This window comes from Motacilla alba, chromosome 3, assembly GCF_015832195.1.
Source record: "Motacilla alba alba isolate MOTALB_02 chromosome 3, Motacilla_alba_V1.0_pri, whole genome shotgun sequence".
Taxonomy (NCBI): Eukaryota; Metazoa; Chordata; class Aves; order Passeriformes; family Motacillidae; genus Motacilla; species Motacilla alba.
In genome coordinates, this window is record NC_052018.1 from 91,536,321 (window position 1) to 91,562,973 (window position 26,653).

At 42.2% G+C, this 26,653-nt stretch overlaps 2 protein-coding genes across 3 annotated transcripts in view; one reads left to right on the forward strand and one right to left on the reverse strand.

The window, feature by feature from the left end:
• The window catches only part of LPGAT1 (lysophosphatidylglycerol acyltransferase 1), a 59,122-nt gene extending 39,130 nt beyond the window's left edge, over positions 1-19,992 (reverse strand). The window contains exons 1-3 of one of the 2 annotated variants that reach the window (XM_038131127.1): positions 19,851-19,992; positions 19,412-19,565; positions 18,730-18,997 (exon numbers count right to left, since the gene is read on the reverse strand). In XM_038131127.1, the coding sequence (XP_037987055.1) occupies positions 18,730-18,967 (238 nt within the window). In that variant the 5' untranslated portion in view covers positions 18,968-18,997; positions 19,412-19,565; positions 19,851-19,992. Of the gene's footprint in view, positions 1-18,729; positions 18,998-19,411; positions 19,566-19,721 lie in introns of both variants that reach the window. The other variant, XM_038131126.1, reaches the window with a different exon arrangement.
• Positions 19,871-21,709, forward strand: LOC119698738. Its single transcript, XM_038131128.1, has 2 exons — positions 19,871-20,234; positions 20,716-21,709. The coding sequence occupies exons 1-2, from the start codon at positions 19,891-19,893 to the stop codon at positions 20,972-20,974; spliced, it is 603 nt and encodes a 200-aa protein (XP_037987056.1). The 5' UTR covers positions 19,871-19,890; the 3' UTR covers positions 20,975-21,709.
• The last annotated feature ends 4,944 nt before the right edge of the window (positions 21,710-26,653 follow it).

The window sequence follows — 26,653 nt, forward strand, 5'->3', positions numbered from 1 at the left end:
CAGGGATGACTGAAAAGTTGTAATGCTGTAAGTGACGGAGGCAAAGAATCGTATTTTCATAAAACAAATATCAAAGAGGTTCTGAATAGAAGGATCTCCGCTAAGTTGTTACATAGTGCAAAGACAAGATTTGCAGCTTACCAAGACTGCACAGTGGAAGTAACCTCATTTGAAAATCACTGATCAAAAGACCTATCATATGAAAGGAATGTCCCATGGAATTTTAGTCCAGAGATGTTTTATTCCTCCTTAAACAGAGAGTATGGATTTGAAAATGTTAAGAGATAGCCAAGACATACAATTTTTTTACCATTCTGCACTTTCTGATTCAAGTCCAAGGTCAGAGAAGACAATGGAAACACCACAGACTACCCCCCATCACAGAGGTCAGCACTTACTTAACTAAACCTGTTGTCAGACAAGGCTGTGGGTCCTGTATTTTGGTCTCTTTATCCACAGGAATAATTTTTACAAGTGAAAAAGGATTCTCACCAATTAAGCACATGACTTTAAATACTGAATCCACATAATACTCTTCCATTGTTTTAAAATGCAAGAGTCAAAATTTCAGGGTTTCACCTGTAACACTGATGTCTGCTTTTAACAAGAGGCAAATTTGATGTTGGACTAACCTAAGTTGATATCTTAGAAGTCCTTTTCAGTGTAGTGTATATTGAAGCGACAGTAATTTAACTATGGTTACAATGCAAACCATATCTTAATCACAAAGAAAACTCTATCTGTAAGGCTGCTTTATGAAAAACAGCCTGTCTTTTCTAGAATTAAAAAGAAAAGTTACATTGAAAGCAGCAATTCTGGAACACAACACCACTACAACATTCCCAGCATGCTTTTTTGCAAAAGGTTAAGTACCACAGAGGAGCAAGAGAAAAGGAAAGAGTGCTGGTTTTCTCTGGTAAAAAAAACAAACATACTAGTGCTGCAGGATGAGGAAAATATACTACAAATACAAAGTTTCCTATTATTGTTACCCTTATCACCCTTCCAAGCAAATAGCAGTCGGCTGAGGCTCTGTATTTTTAATACCTTGAACCCAGCAGGTTGCTATAGTACTTTACCCATACTCATCTGCCCTATCACCACTGCTGTGCCACTAAGCAAGCAGGAACAGAGCTGACAAACAGGGTCTGACTCAGCAAACACCAACAGGAATATAATTGCTATGGCGCTTTTGTCTTTATTTTCCCTTTAAAAACTACTGTTATCTTATAAAAATCACCCATCTGCTGCATGAGTGGAGAACTTGTTCCCTCCTGGGTTCAAGTCAGAAAACACCATATGACTTCATGCTCAGTATATGAAGTGGGGGGAAGAGGGAAGAAGCAGGATGCTTGGAGTAATGGTGCTTGTCTTCCCTAGCAAACACTTGTGTGATAGAGCCCTGCCTTCCCAGAGATGGCTGAACACCTGCCTGCCATGGGGAACTGGAGAAACACTTCCTTGCTTTGCTTGTGTGCCCAGCTTTTGCTTTCCCCATTAAACTTGGCTTCAACCCATGGATTTTCCCACTTTTACTTTCAATTCTCTGCAGATCCTGCTAGCGGGAGAGTGACCCAGCAGCTGTGTGGGACTTGAGGGTGGCTAGGGTTAAACCACAACAAAGAGCCACTGAGATGATGAAGGGACCAGAGCATCTTTCATAGGAGGAGAGGCTGAGGGAACTGGGATGTTCAGCCTGAACAACTAAAGGCTTCAGAGGGAAAATCATACCCATGTGTCAGTACCTGACAGAGGCTCAGAGAGAAGTCTAAAGATGACTTATCCAGACTCTTCCCTGCAGTATCCAGTGACAGGTTGAGAGGTAATAGGGACAAATAAAAAATATAGGATACCTCACTTCAACACAAGGCAAAAAAACCCCCACAAAAACCACACCACCAAAGCATCTTTACTATAGTATGTTTCCAGGTTGCACAATGAGGTTGTGAAGTGTCCATCCTCGGAGCTGTTCAAACCCTGACAGGACATGAACCTGTCAAACTGACCTGGCTTTGACAGGGGGGTTCAGCTATATGATCCTCAGAAGTCATTTCTAACCTAAACAATTCTGACAGCCTGATACCAGGAGGAAAAACACAGTGTTAACAGAACTCTCTCTTAGTAGGAATGTACAGCTACAACAAAACCTACAACTTCATCCTGCAGCATGAGAAGGAACAGCCTTTACAATCACAAAGCACATATTGCAAATAAAAATTGGAAACGGTTTTCTGTCTTACAGCTGCAGAACTGCAGCAAAGACATAAATTGGAAAGATAGTTCAAATCTTAGTATGAAAGAAGCAGAGTATGATTCATCCGGGATTGTGAAACTCAGGAAAAAAAGTGGGACCAACCCCAGGAGCTGGAGGCAACAAGGCATTTTAGCCATTCAGAATAAGCCATTGTGTTCAATGCTAAGAAGTCTTGACATTTTCATCTGAAGATCTTCATTTAAGTATTTTTATCTTTAGCTGTATTATGGAAAAGTGAACTCCTCTATGGAGACTGTTTTGTCTGCATGACAAACATAACACATGAAAGCAGCGAGACTGAAACTGAACTACTTTAAGTTACTTGAACACCAAGATATTCAAATTACTATTTAATACTGAGATATAGCTAGTGACACCTACTCAAACACAAAACTTAACAGTAATAACAAGTAAACAAAAAAACCCCAACATGTAAAGTGAGAAGGCCCCAATTATTTCCCGCATTATCTTTATCCAAGATATTTATCTAAAATAGTTACCTAAGCTGCTCTTATACTTGAGAAGCACAGGAGAGTCACTGCAACATCATGGGACAATCTGTGCCAGTGGAAAAAAACCCAAAAACTAGAAGGGGCAAGCCAGCACAATCAGGGCTATCAGAAGATGGCATGACGGGGCAACAAGCACTAGCTGAACCAGGATGAATCCTTACAGAACTGTGGTTTGCTACCCTGGAAGACCTGCTGGGCAAGTCTGGTTGGCCCAACAAGAAAAGCATAACCAGGACAAGTCACTCACATTACCTTCAAAATTGCTGTGAATTTCTTTCTGAAACAAACTCGTTAGGCATGTTACGGTCTCTAAAGCATATCAAGTGCAGAGTTTTGTCCTTTTAAAGAACATGTTTAGAACATGCATCCTCCCCACTCTTTTTGTAGGCTGGTGTACAAGAGAAAGTTAAACATCTTTGGTACAAAATTTTTGTAGCCATGTGTCACAGAGACTATAGAGCCACTACTTAGGCAAGGACAGGGTGATAGCCGCTTAATTTTTAGTGGGCTTTGGATTTGTTTAGGGAAAGCAAATTAAAGAAAAAATTTTCTCCCAAAGAGCAGTCTGAAAGCACACCCCCTGTCACAGTTAAAGTACTGCATCCTAGCAATAACCTGAGCTGTCTTTGCAGAAGCAACTGACTAGACAGCAGAAATTACCCAGAGGCAGTACCAAAAACTACAATACCATTACTACGGTTTCCTTTTGAGTCACTAGCAATGGTATGCACTACTAATTTGATCCTGCTGCTTGTCTTTCCAGATGTGGAACTCCCTGTGATGCCAAAAAGAGTCATTCATAAGGTGCTGCACTTGCCTCAACTGTTAAGGTGGCTCAGAAAGTACAGCTAACACATCATGCAGCCTTAAGAAGCTAATAGATTCAGGACTAAAGCAGTCAGACAAAACCCAGTCAGGGTCTGGGGGACACAATGCCCAAAAAAGAGAGCCAAGGTTTTCGGCCCTAGAGCAAAGGGATACATCTTAGATTGTGTCATCAACACCAAAAAACAGTATACTAAACCCAATGTGTGAAAAATCCCATTAGGACAATGGTCTATGTAGAACAAACAACTTGTGAAATTGCAGACCTGTTTCCTCCAGACAGAGAACTCTCTCTTTCAAAGCGAAGGAAAGGCTGAAACCTGCTTTGCAACCTCAGCTGTTCACCCTGAGAATCCCAATGTAAACTGGCCAGCCTAGAACAAGCTGGCCAAAACTAATAATCAACAAGTCATTGTACAGGAAGACACCACTCCCACAGCTCCCATTCAACTGTCCAGCTGCTTCTGCAGAAATGCATGCTGTTTGGGATCAAATTTTCTTCTTTATATGACAGAAACAGGGTCTGCACTGTGTAGTCCAGAATAATGTAAATAATGGGGAAACAGGATAAAGACTCACTGAAGAAAATGAACTTGCAAGGTAAAAACAAGGCTTTAACTAATCGGAAAAAAATCTGAAATGCTGTTCCAAGAAGAAAATAAAACATGAGCAGAGTCTGAAGGCTATAAAGAAATAAATAAAGATAAGAATAATATATTATCATAGATAAGTAAATAGGTGGATGCAATCTTCACTAGATTTTTCTGCTTTTGAAGTGGACAGATTCAAGTCCTGGTTGCTCCTGAGAGCAATATGTAAGACTTGAAAGAATTTATTACAGAAACTTTAAGTATATTCACTGATAACTGCCAAGGTGCTCAAAATCAAATCCTGATAAAGACTGAACAAAATTTTCATTGTTACTTAAGAAGCAGCAAGCTCTACCACTACAAAGTTCTGCAAAAATTGTTGTTTTACTCTTTGGGGGAAGAAAAAAAAAAAAGGTGTTGAGGTATTTCAAAAGCCAGTGTTCCAGCCACAGAGCAAATTCTGCTCTCACTTAATCCAGATCCTCCGCAGTTAAAAGTAGGGCTTTAAAGAGCAAGTAACTGGTGGCAGATAGCAATGAGCCTGCCCAGGAAGAGATGGCCAGTTCCTCTCCTTTTAAGATTTGCAGATTCAAGTCTTCCAGTATAATAACAAGGAAACCAGGGCATCTTGAAGCTTTTCAGATGTTTTTCCCAAAAAACACAGCTGCAGAAATGACATGACATGCAGCAATTTTCCAACAGATATCCCAAGGCCATGCTATACCAAGTCTTTCTGGGGACAGCAGAAGAACTCAATCAAATTCAGTTATTACATCCTGCGTGAGGGACTGGAGAGGGCAGCTAGCAAGGAAAAGACACTTGTTTTAAGTCTCATTCACATTGTTCACTGAAAGTTTTAAGTTACTGTATGATTTGGGACTACAAACTTTTCAGAGCACTACCCAAGAGGCTCTCTGAGGTAAAAGGCATGCAGAATGCAGGAAACTGTCACTGCTTTCTCCTTTCTGGCAACCCAATTTCTCATAGGAAACTGATAAAACACAGTTATTCTAGAGCACTTACATAACAGTTAGAGAGGTAACTCATGAAGGGTTTTCTGGTACCCATGAAAATCTCTGAAGTGCCTTGAGGTTTAAGAAATATGGGAACCAGAAAACTGCATTCAGACTGGAAGTGAGCAAACATTGCTTCTTCTTTGTACAAGATGTGCAACTTGCCTGAAACTCCAAGTGAGAGTTTGCATTCATCTCTCCCTGCACAGAAACCCTAATTAATAGCATAGTGAAAAGGCCTGATCAGCCCCAAGCATTCAACTGCTTAGCTCTGAACTGCACCACTGGGACCAGGTGCAGGCAAGGGTCACAGCAAGAGGGTACACAGGAAGAAAAGCTGCCAGAGTGACAACAGTAAAGGACTAAGACTGTGCTTCTCAAAATATAAGCTACTTTAAAAAAAATCTAATTACACTACTAAGAAAGGAAACAATTTTCTCAGTGTTCAAATCAACTGGGTTCAGAAAAACACTGTATTTCATATATCCTTTAAATAAGTCATATTGATTAAATACAAAAAAAACCAAAACCAGATCTAAATCTGCTTTTCCTCCTCGGGGAAGCAAATTGCATGACTTTAATCACTGGCTGAAGGTTCAAGTCAAGAAAACAATACTATTAGTGGAAGTCAAGATTCTACCTGTGGTAAGACCACCCCTATATCCCAGCTCTGATCATTACCTTCTGTTTTCCTAAACCAAGCTGACACCTTGCAGTTACCTCTTCATATTCTTCAGTTATTGCCTTAGTTACCGCAACAAGATATGATGATGTCTTGTTATACAGCCTATGTTTTTCAGCCCAGCTCATCATCCAGTACAAATAATCACCACACAAAAGCAGTGCCAGGAAAACCCTTTACTTTTAGATTACCTTGGTTAAATAGCCTACATGGGAAAGGCAAAAGGTCCTTCTGTAATTAACCTGTTGTCTCCTTACAGTGACCTCAGAACTGAGGGGCCTGTCTCCACTCGAAGGACACTGACCATTTAAATCTTTTCAACTCAGTCAAGTCTGGACAGAAAAAACAGCTACTGAGCACCTGAATGATCACGAGAACACTGAGAATGCAGACGTAGCATAATCTGAAAATCAGTATCCTCAAGCCATAAAACTGGCTGCTAATCAACAGCTGCAGCATTACTCTCTTCTCCACCCACACAGCTCTGTGCCATCCTCCAGCTCCAGCAGGATAGTGTGGCCATATACCACAGAACACACCCAGGTATGGACATGCTCAACCTGCAGCGTGGAGGGGGACACTTCAAAATGAAAGACCTGCAAAGAATCAAAAAATAACTGGATTCAGATGCAAGCAAAAAGGAAAAACCTTTTAAGAGAAGCGTTGTTTCCATCATTATGTTTCAAGGACTTTAAAAAACTTCTCATCTAAAAATAACAGTCTTTACAACAAGGAAGTTGCAACATGAACTGCAAAAACACTGTCCCTTGGACTTGTTAGATACCAGGTTAATTTTTTCCAAATAATGGATTTTATAAGGGCTGGGGGAAATGATGTTCAGTTACCACAAATTTAATGAAACAATTTAATCATAAACCAATTAGAAGCTAGTGACGCAAATAAATATAATAGCAAATTCCTATATTTAGTTTTATGTTTCTGTTTATGCAAATTCCATTATTAAAACAAGATGCCACAGTAAGTTTGAAAAGCATGCTGGAATGTGTATGACACCAATTCCAGCTGGAAACTTAAGTATTGCTTTTGTTGGTATGACACGAGAAATGATTAAAGAGAACAAAACCTCCTATTAAATTTGCCCCTGGTTATCCTATACCAGTTCAGCAACTTTTAAGAATTAAGTGTGTGGCCAGGTTTCAGGTTGACAGTAAGCAGAAGCCCATCATAACATCAGAAGTAATACCTTTGATGGCATAGTCAGGCTATCACAAATTAAGCAATTAGCAGGAAAAAACAGCCTCTCTCATTATATTATTCTGGCTGATGTACCTCAAAGCAGCAGCAGAAAGCTTACTGTTCCTGATTTTACAAAAAGTTTAGCTCTCTGGCATATGTTACTATTACAAAACAAATAATCCTCTTACACCAGCTGACAACTGCAAGAAGTACCTTGGATTTGTGGCCAACAGACACTACCTGGAAGTACTTCAGCAGTATTTTTTACTAACATAAAATGGTCGATCCCTAGAAACAAATTTATTCAAACGTTCTGAGTGGATGATTCCAACACCTATCCTTCATGCTTGGTGCACAGACCAGTAGTGAATGCACCTTTCAATGAAATACTCAGGCTCAAATTGTGAAATATGCTACTGCAATGGCAGTAATGGAGGCTTCTCTTTTTTTCTCTCTTTTCACTCCTCACATTAAAGAAGAATTCCAACTCTCAAATAAAAAAAAGTTTCAATAGATTTAGAACAAACAGTGAAAATGACAGCGGAAAAATGTTGGGGAACAAAAAAAGAAAAAAAAAAAAACAGACTTCAGAATAGTTCAGTTTAAAACTACTTTAGTGCAGAGCAGTTTCTCTGGAGAGCACCCATAAAGGGGCTGAACAACCGAGCTGTGCAAGAGACTGTGGAAATAAGCTTTTCCATTTCAAATATAGAAGTGTGCCACAAATGAAAGAAGATATGATGATTCTCAAACTTCTGCTTTACAATTAAATGATTAATGTGAATATTTTTAAGTCTGTGGGTAGCAATGGGCATTGTAAGCACTTTAAATGCATCTTCTTGTAATATGTGGCTACTAGTGCCTTGGCTTATTCTACTCCTGAAACTCTTGCCAGAAGTCTTACAAATTACTTTTTCTTCAAACAAAAAGAAAACTAGGCAAAAAAAATTCGTCAGGCTACAGAAGTCTAGCACTCCCACAGAGTAAGAACTTCGGTCAGTACCATTCAAACATTGAATTCTACCTACCCAACCAAATCCTCCATACTTTGCTCAAAGAAAATGCCTCAGATCAAACCCAGTGAGTGACCAGACAGCCAGATTTACCACACAAATCTTGCAAAGTATCAGGAAAGGGTGGTAATGGGACTGGAAAAGAAGGGAGGAGGCTACCTGCTAGGGTTCCTTCCCACAGCAGCCACCCAAAATAACCCTTTGCCTTCCTACAGTGACACCACTCGTGGTTACATGAACTCAGTGCTGCATTTTAGCTTTAAAGTTCAGTAGGATGTTAAAACAAATCAGAGAAGGTGAGCAATAAAGGAAAAAAAAAAGTATGTTTCAGTATTTTCTCCCTTTGAAAGAGGGGAGGAACAGAAGTGCTCCTCTAGCCTGCAAAAATCTCGTCAAACTTAAGAAGCCCAAGATAGGCATCAAATGATCTTGAGTGTTTTGAGATGTGTTAACCGAGACAACAGAATTACCTGGGCAAAGACCTTACTGTTGTCCCACTCCCTTCCTCTGTTACTACATAAGAAGACCAAAGTATTAGGTTTGATAATACAAACAGCAGAATTACAAACATAAAAAATATTCATCTGTTCATTTTCACATCATCCACTCCATGCAAGAGGTTTAACAGACATTTATATAAACCATGCCTGCATCTGGAAACATTTTTACCAATGTAAAGTGAACCTCAGAGGTCCTTCATTCTCTATTAATGTAGACACAGGCTATGGTTCTATTTATTTTCAAGTAATGCTGTTGACAGGAGCAACAACAACTGAATTTCATGCCAGAGACAACCACAGGAAATAAAAATGGGTAAGAAAGAAGAATGCATTTGGAAAGCAAACTGGCAGCTATTGGAGTTGGAGATTTGCCAGGCCATCTATATATATTTATGCATATCAAAATAGGTCAGGCTCAGGTACAAAACTCAAGAGGCCATGCTTCTAATGTGATGCCTTCAAGAGTGGTGCAACAGTGGTACAGAACCCTTCCTAACAGACTCTTATGCTGCTTACAACCCACACCACTGCTCTCTCCCTGGTTTTCCCAAATATACTCAAATATGCCTTGACCTTCATGTTTCTACATGTCCCTGGGTCAGATTCACAACTGACTTTTCCTTTGACTCTGACCTGCCTACAGGAATCTGAGCATCACTGCTCTTTCTTGAGAGCTTGATGTGGTTTTAAGAGGAAAATTAACACTATCCTAGCCAAAATCAGGATGGAGTTTCAGTCAGGTTGATGTCCTTCCAATCATCTTTTTAGAAGGCTACACGAACTTCTGTTTAATATAGAGTAGAAGGTATTAAAAGCTCAATACATTCTTTTACCAGTTAGCCTTTTTACTAATATTAAGAGTAGAGACTTTTTTCCTAATATTAAGAGTAAAGAGTTTTCTGCATATGCCTTTTGGATCTAAAATATTATGATAAGCAAGGTGTACTAAACCCCACAGGAATGGATGCTGCTTCCAGCACCATCTGCCACAGCCAGGTTAATGTGTTGCTCCAGAAGCAGAAGTAACAAATGCTGATTTCCCAAAAACCCACTGTCTAACATCCTTCTCCCCAACAGGATGGACAAGATATGCTGGCACTGTGGCAAACCCTGAATCATTGATGCACTGTTTGAACAAGCAGCAGATGTCAAACAAGACATACAATGGCTGAATCTGCCTGCAGCACCCTCAGCTGAGGCACAAACTTAGGTCTCTGTTCTCCGCTCAGCTGTCAATTTTCACAAAACTCATGAGAACACAATTATGCCTGAAATCTGAACCATCTGGTCAACTGCAGACAGATTTGCAAGGAAGCAAATCAGAAGTGTGGGAGAGCTGAGAGAAAGAATAGCTGTTAAACAAGTAGCTTAATCTCATCAGGAAACTATACTTAAACATGGTCACATTTATCTACACGGGTAATAAACACTCAAGTCATAAAATTACATTAAAATGGTGTTTGATGGCCCACCTTAAACACCACATTCAAACACAACTGACGTTTAAATCAACCAAAAGTATGTGTTCTTAATATTGATGGGGTTTTTTTTCTCCCCCAGTTCTAGCAAGCAAACACAGACACTATGGACTTTACAGAAACTCCATGTGCTTGTAACTACGGGATGCCAGAAAATGAATTAAACTAAATTTTAAGAGAAGTCAGACAAAGTCCTCCCTTTTGCCACCGAAAAAGCCCCAAATCCACAAGCACTCATGCCACTGTCCTAAAGAGTCAACTTCCCTGAACCCATATCCTCCCAAACAGCAGCAGCTCTGCTCCTTGCTCTTAGAACACCACTTCTATTTTTAGTTCCACACAAGTAAGAAGCAGTAATAAAGCTATTAATCTTTCCTCTCCTCCTTTACTTAAATTACAAAACTAAGGTGAGTTTCTAAGCTATGAACTATTCAGCTCCTTAAGAAAGGACAATTCCTTTCTTAAGGAGTTTAATTATCTGGTAAAGCATTTGTGAAAAGGTATAATGGAAGTATTTAAGGAAAAAATTAAGCATAACCTCCAGGTACTACTGTCTTATTAAATCTCATAGACTTGCAATATTCTACCTTTTAATGGGGACCCTAAAAATTACCTTCTCCTTTACACAGAGTCAAGGAGATTGAATCTTTTCCATTCTGCCCAGGAAACAGAATCACTGAGTTGTCCAATTTGGTTCTGCTTTGAGTTCAGCTGTGAGTGAAATGGTTCTGGTTTGATTTCAGCCTGCATTAACGAGGCTGGTGACCCTCTTCGAGAGGTCTTAATTCTTCAATAGCTTTAGAACAACTGTGATGAAACTACTGAACTGCGAAGGTGAACCACTGATTTTTTTTAGTATTATTCTCCTTCTGTTCTTCACAAATTTTGTAACAGAAGGTATAGTTGTTCACTGGGACAAAACTTTCCCTAAGCTCTCCACCATGATACTCATCTATTTCCTAAACTGCTACTTTACTTAAATGTTTATTACTTTATATTGTTCAACACCAAACAACTTCTGCATTGTGTGGCTACTCATGCAGCTCAAGTACTTTTGAAGCATTCTACAACTGTCTCTGTAGCTGACAAATTCAAATAGTACATATATAAAACTTAAGAGAAACCCCATTGCTGAGCTTGCCCCAGAACCCACCACCAGAACTTATTTCTTTATGAACTAGCTTTCAGTTTATCCTAGTCCTTTGTTCTCACCCTAGGCTTAGTTTTCTTCTCTAAAAGAATTTTGCAGAAGGAACTCTTCCAGTCTAAACAACATCAACCAGTTAAGAAAATAGTAAGAAAAGATGAAGAAATCGACTTCAGTGACATTCACATACTTAAGCCCTATCCCGCATGGGACTGCTCTCTTGAATTGAGGCCATAAGCAGCAGTTTTAAAAATACACTAAAGCTGGTGCTGCCACCAAAAGATCCATTTCCTTCCTCTTTCTCTTTGCTGTTCTTACCTACCTTCTCTCACAACACCCACAAAAGGAACTGGGTTAAGGACTGTGTCTTCTATGTCACCCAGCAAAAACAGGGCTGGATGGGTAGTTTTAGCACGGGCCAGAGCCAGCTGTGATCCAGATCACCACACATCATTAAATATTTTGCCAATAAAACTGAAGCAGTGGTAGGATGAGTCTGAAAGGCTGGGACTGGCTTTCTTCTGTGGCTAAATGCTTTGTGGGGGGAGAGGAAAAACACAGAACAGCCTCATAAACAGAATCCCTCACTGGTGCCATGGAACATTTTTGGGAAAGCAAACATATTACCTTATTTATTTCAGTAAGTGCACACACAAGTGGCTGGACTATTATCTGAGCTGTGCTGGCTGCAAGAGCGGGGCAATTCCGTGCCTACGCAATCACACATGTGACGTGTCATCCTCAGCATCAGAGTTCACATCCCACTCCAACAAACACCAGCAGATTACATATCTTGGAGCTGTACTTTGGCTCAGTTCACTCTGCACAGTTACACCACTACAATTATATCCCATAAAGGATTTACTAACTACCCTGTCTAATTAGGGTTGCACAACTCTTCCATTTTTCAGCACCTTAAAACCTTGCCAAACTAACCTTTGGCAAGACTTTTCTGTCCCTCTGACACACACGACAGAAAAAGGGAAAGTGCTGTATTCTGTTAATCTGTTTGAGCCTCATTCTAAAAGAGTAATTTCCCAGAACAAAACACCAGAGAAAAAGAGTTTTCTTCTACACATTAAAAATTCAAATTTTTTTCCTCCAGCTTTCTTGAAAATCTCCAAAACTTCCATGCTTTAGTTATATTAAATTAGAGTGAGAAATTGCATCTTTGACATAAAGGCATCATTTCTGACATGTTTCAATACACGTGATGACACTGTTCAAGTGCAAAAAAAAAAATTCACTGCAAAGAATTTGTGGACAAAGTATTTAACTCTTTAAGATTATGCTTGTCCAAATCAGAGCTGGACAAAAACTTTCCTGTAATTATTTCACATGGTTCCTAAAAGCCTACCATGAAGGAAAAGAACAGGAAAAGGTAAAGAGAACAGAGAGAGACACATCTCTCAGGTATTCTTAGTCATAACCCTTCAGTAAGGAAGGGAGAAGTAAGAAGACTAATGTGAATAGATTTGCTAAAAACAAAGGCCCGGATGAAATAGGGGGAATAAAAACACATGCTAAAAACAGCAAACTCAGCTATATGGAGGAATGGAACCCAGAATTCCTAAAACTTCACTTTCCTTTGGCTGTGAGCATATGAGCTAATTTAGAGGCATTCCACAGCCATTGCTGGACTTCAAATTACAGAATCACACCTTTCTGTATATGTATTCATCAATAATTCCATCTTTACTATGCTTTGGTAGGCTTACAATAGCTCTTGTATTATCCAGAGTAGGTGAAACAGGAACAGAGACTAACCTGCTCTAAAAAAAGGGCAGAAAAAAAGGCATAAAAACCCAAACAAAAATTTTAAAAAGTACTTAAATAGCAACAAACCACAAAAACAACTTTTACTCTAAGCTTTGTGCCAGTAGGCAGCAGCTTTCTGAAAAAAAAAATCAACTCGGAGAACATTTCATTATCTAATCTTTTGGAATGACCCTTTACAGTGAAATGATACAATAGAAAAATGAATTATAAGTTTTACTGCTTCTGACACATTAGATTACATTTGCTGGCATTAGATGAGCTACAAAGAAGTATGGTAACTGTAACCCATGTCCCCAAAAGGAGATATGGGAATTTCCTGATGTGATTTCTCATGCCATTAGAAAAGGACAAGGGTCTTTGTACAGCACTCTTAACAGACACATCACATGCACAAAGAAGATGACACCAAGTTCACTGCACACCTTCCCTCCTCTTATGCAAAGCTGCCTTTGAGATGGGCCTTTGCTCTGAGGCCACAGTGGAAACAGCTCCAATGTCCCCAGTTCATCCAACTCTGACCTTTTCTTATCCAGACAGCTCAAAAGGTAAACACAAACTTCCTCTTACAAGTAGCAAAACGAATGCAAAAATTACCGCTTGATCTCAGCATAACCTACACATCAAGGAAAGTTTAATTTAAGTCAGAGATTGCCTAGAAACTCAACACATGCCCCCAGCATAAACCAGAAGTTTATGTGCAGTACACTGCTACCCAAATCTACCCAGTCAAATCAGGTACTTTTGCACATTCTCAGAAAATGTTATCAAGAACCATTTTCCTTCTCCATTTCACACACTGCCTGACCTCAAAAACAGAAGTTGTTTCCCCATGCCTCTCCCTACCCAGTCCTCAGGGTAGCAACCAGACCCAAAAGCAAAATACTGTCAGTGAAAAATCACACTGTAGGAACTGAGGAAAGCAGAACCAATGGCAGGGTTAGAGGCACAGACAGGTCTCCTAAAATAACACTGCCTGCCTTGTATGGGACAAAAAATTTACTTTATCTCATCTGCTGTCCTTCAGCTTCTGCTGCACTTCCTGCCCGACAAGAGGGGCCAACCTGTCACGAGAAGCAGCACAGACAGCACATGTTGTCTGCACCAAGGAAGTGTTGTCACAGCAACTCCACCTGCATCTTTTACAGCTCTGGAAGACAAAAATATTTGCATTCTTAGAAGATTAGAGGAATTAAGGTTGTTGACTGATAAAACGGAAACCGGATTTTGCATTAGAAGAAAAAAAAAAAGTACGACTGCTGAAAAAATTATAGAGTGGTCTCATTCTAATCACATATATAAATCAGCCAATAAAAGCTAAATCACTTGGGAGGAGAAGAGATGGGGACAACTAAAAATCAAAATCTCAATCTCAGCTTTTCTTTACCTGGCTGAACAGAGAAGGAAAGAGAAACTCTCCTCACTTGAGGAAACCTGAAAATTCTTACAGACACTCTTTAAAATTAGTCACCATCCTGACTGACACAGAACAGTAACACCATAGGATGGTCCACTTTTAATTAAGCACTGCATCATTATACCAGCAAGCATAGTCACAGCACTAATAGTTTTTAGTGTGTGGTAACAGGTGCATTACCCTCTTCCACCTGCCCACAGCCTACTGACTTATCCAATACTGCTCTGTGTGTCACTGAGAGGCTGAAACTCAAGGTTTTGTCAAGGTGTCCTCTTGCTGCTGGAGTATGAAATACTCCAGACACAGTTCTGAAGAAACCCCCTCCCCAGGTGCACACAAGCTGCAGAACCCATGGCTTCTTTCCCCTGGTGCTGACAGAAGAGCTGATGATTGCTGCAGCCAGAGGACACTCACCCTGTGCCAGCCCTTCCCCACCCGCAGCCAGAGGCGCAGGCTGGGCACCAGCACCGCTCCCTACGGTGGGATGAGCTGCATGGAGCACAGTGGAGCAGAACATCAGCACCCCCAGTGACAGGACTGCACAGCCAGCTGATTGCTCTGCTGGCCCAAAGGCTCCTCATTGCCATACTGCAACAACAGCATCACGGGCTCCTAGCGACTCCCGCATTCGGACTGCGGGAGAGGCAACAGAACAGTTTGGCTGCGCGTACTTAATTAAGCAAGCTTCTCTCTGGCAGTCCTATTTGTGGTGATTTGATTAAGTACATGGATATTACACTTAGTCTGCAATACTTGACCAAAGAAGATGAAATCTCTAAGATGATTGCTTCAAAACTAGTTTTGTAGGTGAGCAAAAGATCATCAGAAATTCACCACCACAGATATGCTCTATCTCCCTCCCATCTACCACACTATTTAGTGCTATCTGGCGTACTCATATACTAAATGACAAATTGTAGTACAGGGGAAAAGGTATTTGCCAAAGGATCAAGCACTCTTGAGTTTGCTTTTTTTAGAATGCATCTTCCAACAAACGCAGGAAAATATTTAGAAGTATTATTCAAAGGTGCCTTTCAAATCACACTAATATGCAGATTCCAAGTGCCCTGGCTGAACAGCTCCTACAAGAGCAATGCATTTATTAAAAAATGCCTTTAAAAAAGGAGATTTAGAAGACTTATAAGAAGGCCTTTCTGAAATCATATAAAAATAAAACAATATTGCTACACTGTCTGTACATTTTTCATAAAAAGATAGCCAGTTTTCATTTTTGTAAGAAACCTTCTGGAGCTCAAGAGAACAACAGAGATATTTATCATACTCTGCCCTTTAAAAATCAAAGTAAACCAATTATGCACAAGTTCTCTCTCATACTTGCATCTTAAGAAGAAAAAGATTAGGAAGAGGACAGTGACCTTTACAATTTCTCTTCCCAGTCCCTTCTTTAATTTGCTTGTCCAGTCACATGCTATTTCTTTACATAACATCAAGTGCATCTGCAAACAGAAACACCTACATTTATCAAAAAGCACAGATTAGAGCTGCTGATACAGACACAGATCAGGGTAATTTCTGTGATGATAAATCCTCTGTGCTCCTAACAGAAACCCCCAGGTCTAGACAGTGGTGAGGAAGAGAAGGGCAGACATCATTCAGGAGTTCTTCCTCAGCTCTTCCAGCTATATTCAATAAAATATACCAACAATTATGCAACAGCAGCAAAGCCCAGAAGGATAAGCTAGCACCCACCATATTCTCTTCATTTGGTGTCGAGCTTTCTCCTACGCATTACACACAATTATGGGAGCAAAAAAAGGTCCGCCCTGAATCTATTCCGCAGGCTGAGTTTAAGTCTTTAATTACAAATTATTTATGTCGCTTCTTACCCAAGAGATGACCCAAGCTTGGAAAGGGAAAAAAATAAATAAAGGAAAGAACTGGAACATACTTGCAACACAACTGAAGCAGACCACTCCCTCCAATTAAAAGACAAGTAAACTTATTTATCTGGTTACCCTCTTAAAGACAAACAGACCAACAAAAAAACCATCACCAACTACTCTGCTACTCAAAAGAAAAAAACTTTAATATTTTCAATGAACCCATGCATATCTACTGGCTTGTATTTACTTTTGCAAAGTTAGGGTGTACTGAAGCCTACCTTTGTCTTAGTTTTTTGGAATTTAGAACAGAAGAATTCTGGAGCAATGTCTCTTTCAGACATACCACTGCAAGTCTTGGACACCAACTCAAATAAAGCAGTATTTCAGTTCTGAGTTAGTTATGTCATAGTGTATAAATAACAGGGAACCTAGTGACAGGTTTTTATAAATCTATTAATCTGAAAAAAGACACACAGATTACTCTGTCTGCATATGTTGAAGCCAGAATGACACACTTTCCAGGTTTGTTCTGCAAGTGGTAGAGAGCACTGATGAGGTTAAAGAAGGGACGAAGAAATACGCTGCTCTTGCTAAGTCATATCATTGCAGTATAAAACACATTGACGCCTTCACATCAAATAAAATGCATTTAAACTAAACTTTCATACAAGCATTTGCCCAAAATCCTCCCCAAAAGCCATGCTTCATAGTGAAAAGCAAAAAGAGGGGCCTCCTTACCCGTACACCATTCCATAAAACACTTCTGCACAGCAGTCTGTAAATACTTCAAACAAATATACTAAGACATTTGAAGACTGTAAAACAAGTGATTTCAAACTGTCAAGATACATCAGCAATACCAACCAACAGATGCTTCAAGAAGATTCTAGGATATGCAGATCATGCTAAGACCACCTTCCAAGCAATAGGCAAAAGAAACCACACAGTTCTGCAGTCAGCAGTAAAAATACCCTGAGGAAATGGCTTTCAGAAATTGTCATGGGACAATGAATTTTAACCAGCACATTCAGTACACACAGTGAATCCTCGGGGTCATGAGCTGTATGACTTTAACATCACCATTACGGCCATAAACTTTCCCATTTCCAATTAATAATACACAAGACACCTTGAAAGTCAGTCCTTCCTTCTGGAAGGCCTTCATGCTTTACGACATAAAGCAGACTTTTACAAGTGTACCTGCCACTGCAAACACTATGTGGACTTCTTTTAATGAGCAAACATATAAAAAGGTCTTTAAACAGCATCTCTGGATAAGCTTGAGCTGTACCAGGCAAGGCAGTTTTGAAGCAGTGCAACGCTGCGACAGTTCTAGCCCGACAGATCAGAGTCTAGCTTGCTGCTGCTGCCACCATGTCCTTAAAAAGAACGGGAAGCTCACCTAGAGTTATCCACAGACACTTTGTGCATCTCGGAAAGGCACACGACAGGGCACCAAAAGCCACACTGGCACTGAGGCGTCAGCTCTCGTTGCCTAACAAGACTCCGTCTGGGTCAACACTGACTTTCTGACTAATCAGGAGTCTGACCAGACTCCAGAGCTGTCTGCTGCCATTCCTTGTTTTTCTTGTTTACACAAGACCTGCAGATGCAGCCTGGGCAGAAGAAAAGGAAAGAATTTTAGGAGGGCCGCTCATACTTTGCACTCAATAGATTCACTTCTTCCCTTTCAAAAGCTCATACAAAGAACTGATGGCTGTTTTTTTGCAGGAAGTGCAGTAGCCAGGATGAAAATCAGTGCATTCGAGGACAAGACTGGAGCCTCCCTTAGTATTTCAGTTCAGTCCATCACCTTGATGAGCCTATGAATACTAAACGAGCAAAAACAAGCTCAGTAATAACCACAAAGCAAGCATGCAGAGGGAAAAACCCTACAGATACTCTAATTAGCTCTGCTAACAGTAAATGAAGAGTCATACGGTTGAGAAATATTCTGTATCACTACTTGAATGAAAGAGGTTCCCTCTGCTTCCCTCCGTTCTGAGATGGCAGAAAAGACAGTCGCTGTTGCAAGGAATAGAAGACCTACTGTTCTGACACGAGCTTCGTGTCAAACTTCTTAGCCTTGTCTCCTGATATTTCTAAGGGGAGATGATTTAGAAATGCACACACTTAATATAAGAAAAGTTTAGTTCTACTAGCTACACGCACAGTACGAATCAATTCTCTTTTGAGGAGATGTATCTTTTTCGTGAAACACTAAAAAAAGTGATCAAGATACTAAGGAGAAGTCATTTTTCCCATTTCACTACAACAAAATACTGACTGCAAAACACTTAAACATTTAAAGTTTCTAGCCATGACTTAAAAAATGTTTCAGTACACAGCATCTCAACCCAGAAACACATCTGTGTAAGACAACCCTGCATATCTACTACATTCAAATATTCCCCTAGACATCCCCTTATGAAAACAGTCTTTAACATATTAGTATGTTTTAAATTAATAAGACATTCTTACCTGTGTATCCTGCCCACCAGCCCCAGGAAGCCACCATAGCTAAAAGCCATTTAAATAACACTCCTTCGATATACCAGAAGCTTTTGCTGTCCAATATTCGGAGAGGCTGCAGTACAATTAAGTACAAGACGTAGGACGGAATGGCAACCAGGTTATTGGCGACCATAAAAGCGAACCTGAGGAGTGCTTTCAGGCAGGTGTAGCCCACCTTCTGGGCCTGCTCTAGAGTCACGGCCATGCTCTTCTCAGCGGAGGGCGCGGGACCGTCCTGCGGGCAGAGGGACAAGAAGGTTCACAGGTAGCGCTCCCCGAGCGGGGACAGCAAAAACAAGGCGGCACGGGGAGCGCTCCCTGAGGGGGCGAGGCGCGGGTGTCCGCCGCCCCGGCCCCGGCCCGCTCCCGCGCCGGCCGCGAGTCACCGGGCAGGCAGCGACCCCCGCCCCAGGGGCAGGCACGAAGGCTCGGGCGCGACCCTCCGGCCGGCGCCGGGGGACTCCAGCCCGCGCTCCGGCGGGGCATACACGCGTGCTGCCGGCCGCCCTCCAGCTCCCCCTCCCCGAAAAGGCGGCGGGCGCTACGGCGGCTGCCGGCGGCCTCTCCCCCGCCCCGGCGCGGCTGACAGGAGCCCGGGCCCGCGGGGCGGGGAGGCAGCGGGCGGCGGCGGCCCGGCGGCGGGACTCACCTCCGGCGGGGCGGCGGAGCGGCGGCGGAAGCGGCGGGGCTGGGGGAGCTGGGCCCGGCGGCGGCGGTCTCGGCTGGCGGCGGCGGCTGGCGGCGGCTCATGGAGCCGGAGGTGGCTGGCCCGGCCGCGGCAGCGCTGCTCGCCCTGCGGCTCCCTGCGGAGGGAGAGAGGGGGGCGGGCGGCGTGAGCGCGGGGGAGGCGGGAGCGCCGGGCCGGGCGGGCAGGCGCAGACCGCGGGTTCACCTCGGTTCTCCCGCGCCCGCGGCCGGGCCTGGCACGCTTTGCGTTCCCTTCCCCTCCCCTCGCTTACCCTTCCCCTCCCGGCCGGCTCGGCTCGGCGCTCCGCGGGCGGCACCGCGCCGAGCCCCGGCCCCGCAAGGGCAGGCGGTGCCGCGGGCGGGGGGAGGACCCTGCACCTGCCGGGGGCGGGGGTTCGTACCTCGGCACCGCCGCCGCCTCCGAGCCGCCGACGCGGGTTCATGCCGGGCGCTGGGGCCGCGCTCCCCGCCCCCGCCGCGTCCGCCGTGACCGCCCGGGAGCGGGGCCGGCGCAGCAGCGAGCGCCGCCCCCGCCGGGCAGCGCACAGCCCCCCGCGCCCTCCCGCTCACGCTCACACACACACGCACAGACAGACAGACAGACAGACAGACACGCAGAGACGCCGGGACGGATGCCGCAGCGCATCCCGGGCCGGCCCGCGGACACCCGCCCTCCGCGGAGGGGGCTCAGGCAGGGGCTGCCCCCAGCGCCCGTCCCGGAGCCGGGCGGGGCGACACCGGGACCAGCCGGGGAACGGCCTGAAGTTGTGTCAGGGGAAGTTTAGGTCGGATATCAGGAAAAGGTTCTTCACCTAGAGGGTGGTCGGGCACTGGAACAGGCTCCCCAGGGAGGCGGTCACAGCACCAAGCCTGGCAGAGCTCAAGAAGAGTTTGGACAACACTCCCAGGCACATGGTGTGACTCCTGGGGGTGTCCTGTGCAGGGCAGGGAGTTGCATTGGATAATCAATCCTGAGCGTCCCGTGTAACTGTGGTTCTGTGACCAGGGAGCAGCACGGCTCGGCGCCAGGACTCCCCCTCGCCCTTGTTTTTTGGTTAAAGTTGGGCAATCGGGGAATGTAGAAGAGGATGCTCCACAGGTTCCCTCAGCACCACCAGAAAGACCCTTTGGGCCCAGACAGCAACAGTGCATTTTGTCTTGTCCTTGTGCCTTGTGTTAATGCTTGTAGTCCTAAGTTGCTTGTGCGTGCTTTTTATATATCAACTTCTCCAGTCTTCTTCTTTCTCTCTCATCCCTCCCCACCAGCCACAAACGTCATCTACCTTCAAACCAACTCTGTGATGGCCTCCGACCTACAGATACACCTGATGCCAGCACAGGAGCAGCTGAGGGCAGAGGCTTGACAGCCCCATCCAGAGAACCTGCACCTTTACAAAACCACTCCAGGGTGAGGATTTTTTGCCTTCTGTGTAACTGCATCTTCCCCTGTGGTGATACAGGACTGTTGCCTCTTGTCTGTTCGCTGTGCCTGTCAGACACAGGTCTGCTCCCGTCCTCTCTGTAACCCGTGAAGGGCCCATGGAAGAGCGCTGCCAGACTTCCATCAACTCTCTCTGGCCTGACCAGGCTGTTCCCTCTGCTTACTTGAACTGTTAAAACACCTACACTGAGCAGAATGGCTTTGCAAGTGACTTTAACTCTGCTTGTTTTATAAAGGAAGAGTAGCTGCTGAAACCACCTTAACAAGGAGAGGTGCTGGAAGGTCTTCTGTGCTGAAAAAAGGAAAAAAAAAGTTCAAATTGTAATATGTGGACTGAAAAACATATCGGTTTCACATACTAACTGTGCCATGTGTAAAGCTCGTCTACCGTTTCCTAGACAATGAGGCTTCAGAAATGACTGTACATCAACAAAATTAAATCCCAACCTCTATTCCAGGAAGCAAACAAAGTTGTTATTGCAGATAAATTTAATTTGAGAACTTAAAAATGCAAACAACCAAATAATACCATCATGTTCTATTTGAGCAAAACAAAACAACACTAAACTTCTGACCTTTCTGACAAAAAGGACCCATCTTGCATAAGTGTTTCCAAGTCTGGGCAGTTTTTTGCCTGTGTTATTTTTATTCCTAGGTTGAACCTGACAGTTGTGCTCAGTAATCATTATGCAGTCAGCTTGAGCTGTTCTGAAGTGCTACCAGCATCAGTAGAACTTGAGTTTTATGATGTTGGTTTGGGGTTTTTTTCCCATATATGTCATACAAACAACTTTGGGTATACACTTGAAGTTATTCTCAGCAAAATTCTCTCCAAAATTCTCTCCAAAATTCTCAGGTAGAAAAAGGACAATTTTTAGGCCATTATTAAGGATACATTTTAGGTTTTTACATCAAGCAGCAAAATGAAGCTTAGTTTATGTATCATTCCAAGATTAAAAATACTTATTATAATAAATTTTTAGAAAATTTAAAATATCTTAATTTTATTCCCACTGCACAGTTTGGAATACTATTCTGAAGCCTAGTGCATCCAATGAGGGACTGCAGAAATGATGTTAGACAAGTAATGAATTAGGCAATGTATCCTGCAGAAAGGAATTGCACATGGGGAAGCAGCCGTACAAAGCATTCATTCTTTGTCAGTGACTGCGTAGAGAATAGGAAGCTGTGGTTTAGCATTCTGCTGAATGAGCTCGTAGCAAAGACCCACCCCTATTCCTCATTTCCTGGCCTTCCCATGGACAACCCAGGTCCTAGGGAGTGTGCACAATGAAATTACCCCACTGCTTTTGAGAAGCCAGCTGTGCCACCCAGTCTGAGCCTCTGAAGGAAGAATCCTTTCTAGTACCAAGTTACATGTGTGCCACTACTGCAGACAAAAAGAAGGAGACAACTAAAAGCAGCAATTTTTTTTATTAGGTCAATAACTCTGAAGCCCAGAAGGATCACAAGTGATTTTTGGTTAAATTTTAAGAAAAATAAATTCCATTTTCTGGAAGCCATTCCTCAATCCCTGAGCTTCATAAGCTCTCATTATATATAGTTTGTCTTTTTACTACTATAAATGCAAAAAAAAAAGGGCAAAGTATCAATATAAGCAGCTCTCACTTTATGGCCTTTTTAATAATTTCTCTAAAATTTACATGTTTTTTGACTGAATACCCCCCTATAACTTCCTCTTTTCAGCCTCACAGAAATACTGACAGGGTTGTCACTATTGATCATCGTAAAAATACATTTTAATGTGCTTGTTAACTGGTAGCTACAGATATGAACATTGGTTAAATTAGGTGATTAACCAATATCAATGATTGCCGGAGCAGATAAATAAATATTGGAGTTGTCTCCCACTTACCTTCATAAAAACCCACAGACCAAAAACATAGAAGAAGGCTGGGCTTACTCCTGCCAGTAAGAAGGGGACACATGTTAGAGGTGTGAATGTGACATAGTAATGAACAAACATCTGTTCTATTTGGCTGCTTTAACAAGTTGTCCTGAGGAGTGCACAGGTTACTGCATAGGCTGGACCTGAGCACTGGATCTGGCCGCACAATTCCAGTCAGGTGTCAGTCACAAACTCCTCGGAAGCCTTTTGAAGAAGGTAACGATTCTCATGTCTGGGTGTACTTCCAGAAGTGATTGAGCTGCTGTCCTCGTCATACTCTGCCCTTCAGTGGCACATCTTTGCATCCCAGCTTGGCTGTGGCATTAGAGCTGCCTGTGAGCGGAGCTGGAGGAGGAAATGGCAGCGCAGACATCCAAGCAGTCCACGAGTCACAGCCAATGTGGAATCCAGGCTTGGAGCTGCAAACGCCAGCCAGCTGAAGGATTGGTTTCTGGAGTTAGGAAACAGCCAGTTTTGGAACGCTTTTGAACCTCACTCTGGGTCAAAGATTGGCAAATCAAAAGCTGCTCATTAGTCACGACCAGATTCAATCAGCTCTCCCTGCTTGCTTTCCTTGCAGCAAACTGAAGCTGCAAATGCCATATGGTTGGAACAGAAAGGGTTAGGAGGATGCACTCATGTGCTGACAACAGTAAAAACAAAATGGCCTTTTACAAATCATAATCTCTGTCATACAGAGAGCAAGGGCAAGAAAATAAATTTTCTGAGATATCTTGGAAATTCTGCAGAGCAGAAAACAACTACTGCTTCCAGGCTCTCAGAAAAAAACAACTGGCTACTTGGGGAATTGTATAAAATTTTATTTTTTTAAAAAAGAGCATGATAGGAAACATGAAGAAGGCTAAACTGCCATGAGGAACTACAGAGATGGGAACGTGCAGAGCACGGGCTCCTGGAAAATGCATAATATGAAATGGGGAATATACTCAGGGGAACATAAATGCGGAAAGCGTCTCAAGTGAATTAAGTAGTTAGCATTAGATTTGGAAAAGTCACAGTTTAAAGAAACATTAAGAACCTGTATTTTCTATAATCTGCAATGAACAAAGGGGGGAAATGATAAACCCACACCAAAACATAAAAAGGGAAGAAGTTTTAGGATATGGAAAAAATAAATTACATTTAACCTTCTATTCTGAGCTGCTTTGCAGTCAAATACCCCAGTGTGAAGGATTTTTGCATTACTGTCTTCAGAACATTTAACATTTTCATTACAACAGTCAAACCTTCCAAAATACTCTGTAACAGTAGCTTCTACTGCAACCTCTGTAAGAAAGGAAAAATCAGTTCCATTCTCCAAGTAGATTCTTAAATTTAAAGGGCAGTATCAGTTACTCCATGTCCACCAGCTGCATCTCAGGAGGAACCCTGCTTGTCAAAGTCCCTTGAATTTCAGTGGCAGGCTGATCCTATGTTCTTTCCTGTAGTCATCCAACAGCAGCCGTGCTTTTTAAAAGATCTGTTTTCAGTAATCTTCCAGACACACGAGTTCCGTTTGAAGGCTTGCCTTCATTTTTCACACACAAAACATAAAACGCAGGCCACTTGCCTTTTGTCATTTCTCTCCAGGAAGTAAATGTTATCAGCCTATTTGACCTTTTGGTGAAAGATGCTTTTGTTTGCACTTTAATTCTTTTAAGGACACTTCAGGGTAACATGAAGCAGCAGTTAAAAAGGAAGTAAATTGTGGCATTGACTTTAACACTTGTCACATTCCTGAATTTATGTAAAAAGGCTTTAACTGAATCTTAGCCCCTGACAAGTTTCCTTCCCTTGCTTGCACCTCCAGATCCCTTCACCAAGATGAACCAGCTGCAGCCTTGCCTGTTCCCTTTGCTCTAGCATACAGAGTTGTCATTTTTACTCATTTTCTCTAATATTCAAACCCTTGGATGAAAGACTACGTTTTTTCACATTAAAAAAATTATAGGCCTCAGAGGAAACATCACAAGCATGACCAAAACTTTCAGGCTCGTGATAAATGCATGCTTTTCTTCTCCCATCTACTAGCTCGAGCTGACATCATATCTTAGTGCCCATTTAACAAGACTGCAGGATGCCAAGTTAAGGTCTTGAGTTGTTTTAGGGCCATTTTTTTTATCACTAGTGTAAGACAGACTGAACAAAATGTATTTTTTCCTGAGTGAATAAAAAGTAGCATTGAAGTAGCAGCATTTGACCTGAAATGGGGTTTGGTTGTTGTTTGTTTAGGTGTTCGGTTTTTTTAACCAGGAATCATTAAATATGATGCAAGTTGGATTGTTACATAGGTCTTTAAGTTAATATTTCATTCCAAAATTTTTGTAAGCCTAAATGAGACCAAGTAAACATTTTATAACCAGACATTATTGCATTTGTAATTTTGCCCAAGGGAATTTTATACAGTTAGACATAGACAGAAGAAGAAACTCTGGCTCCAGTGAGGCAACTCCAGTGCAATGCTTGAAGTTCTGTCCAACGTAAAGTAAAAAATAAGGTTTGACACACAGCTTCTGGGGTGTTCTCAGAGCAAACCAAGCCAAGGAGGCCATGCGACATGGAAGACAGAGCTACACAAAATCAGGATATAAAAATATCAGAGTACTAAAATACTGAGGAGGAGAGAAGACTGATTATGGCTAATGCTGGGGCTGGCTGTGGTCCCATCATTCCATCTACTAAGTCCTGCAACAAATTGGGTCTTTATATAGTGAGATTGTCAAGAATGTATACTGCATCCTGCCTGCTCTGCATTTCAGATGGAGCTTACCTGGTGGATTGTTGCTGCTCAATTTAATTGGCCAGCATAGTTGGGCTTTCTCTATGGGAAGGTATTTTTGTCACATTTAATACCTAATTTTTATTTATCACGTGCTTTCCATTGTTTGCTGAGTCCAAGGTGGTGTCAAAATAGATTTACTGGGTATGGACACATAGAAAGTGATAGTTCATGAACTTTTTCAGGTGTAGATTATGTTTGAATATTTAGAAGTACTCTGTTATTTAGGATTTGTCAAGGATTTGTTTTTAACTGGTTTTGGATGCATTTATTTCCTTTGCATGTGATAACCAGCATCTACTTCCACCACAGAGAATCTAAAGACACTCTAAGTATAAGGTACAGAGGGGGACAAAGCCAGATGATGCTTCTGTGAAGGCTACCTTGATCTACCAAAAGAATTTGGGTACATTAATATCTGAATGTACTTATTCTTTCTACAGCATAACAGGAGTAAATCAAGGAATTTTGGAGCTGGTTAAGAACAGTGCAGTCATCTTGTTCATAACCTTCACCATTTGTAAGACAGGCAAAACCCAGAATATATCCCATTTGAACAGCTTCCCAGCTAGTCAAGACTAGCAGAAGGTGAGGCAGATGTAGCCATTGCTCCCTTTCTTCTACCAGCTCTATGTAAATTTCATCATTTTCCACTTAGGCAGAGCTTGTTAACCTTCACACAACGCCACTCTTGAATTTTCCATTTCAATCTGTTTTACATAAGACGTACACATCACATTTATAATTTTGTGGGTTATTTTGGTCCAGCATATGAGGAATATAAGGCCTCTTATTGGAGCTACATGTTCTGTAACTCATATGCAGACCTGGTAAGGTTACTCAATGTATTTCACAGTTGACCAAATCAATAAAATCTTAAAAACCAGAGAGGTTGTTCCTGCTATTACAATGCCTTTTCATACTGTAATAAAGCCTCCATAGCAGCCCCTGTAATTGTGGGCTGAATAATTCAGGTGTTTTGAGGTGTCTGATTTCACATTAAAGCAAAACTGAAGACTTTGACAGATGCCTCTTATTAAAGATGGGTAACAGATACAGCACATTGCAGCCAGGT

Coding starts and splice junctions, on each gene's coding strand:
- LOC119698738 (XM_038131128.1), top strand. CDS start 19,891: ATGCCGGGCGCTGGGGCCGCGCTCCCCGCCCCCGCCGCGTCCGCCGTG. Junction 20,235..20,715: donor TTGTGTCAGGGGAAGTTTAG/GTCGGATATCAG, acceptor CCTCCCCACCAG/CCACAAACGTCATCTACCTT.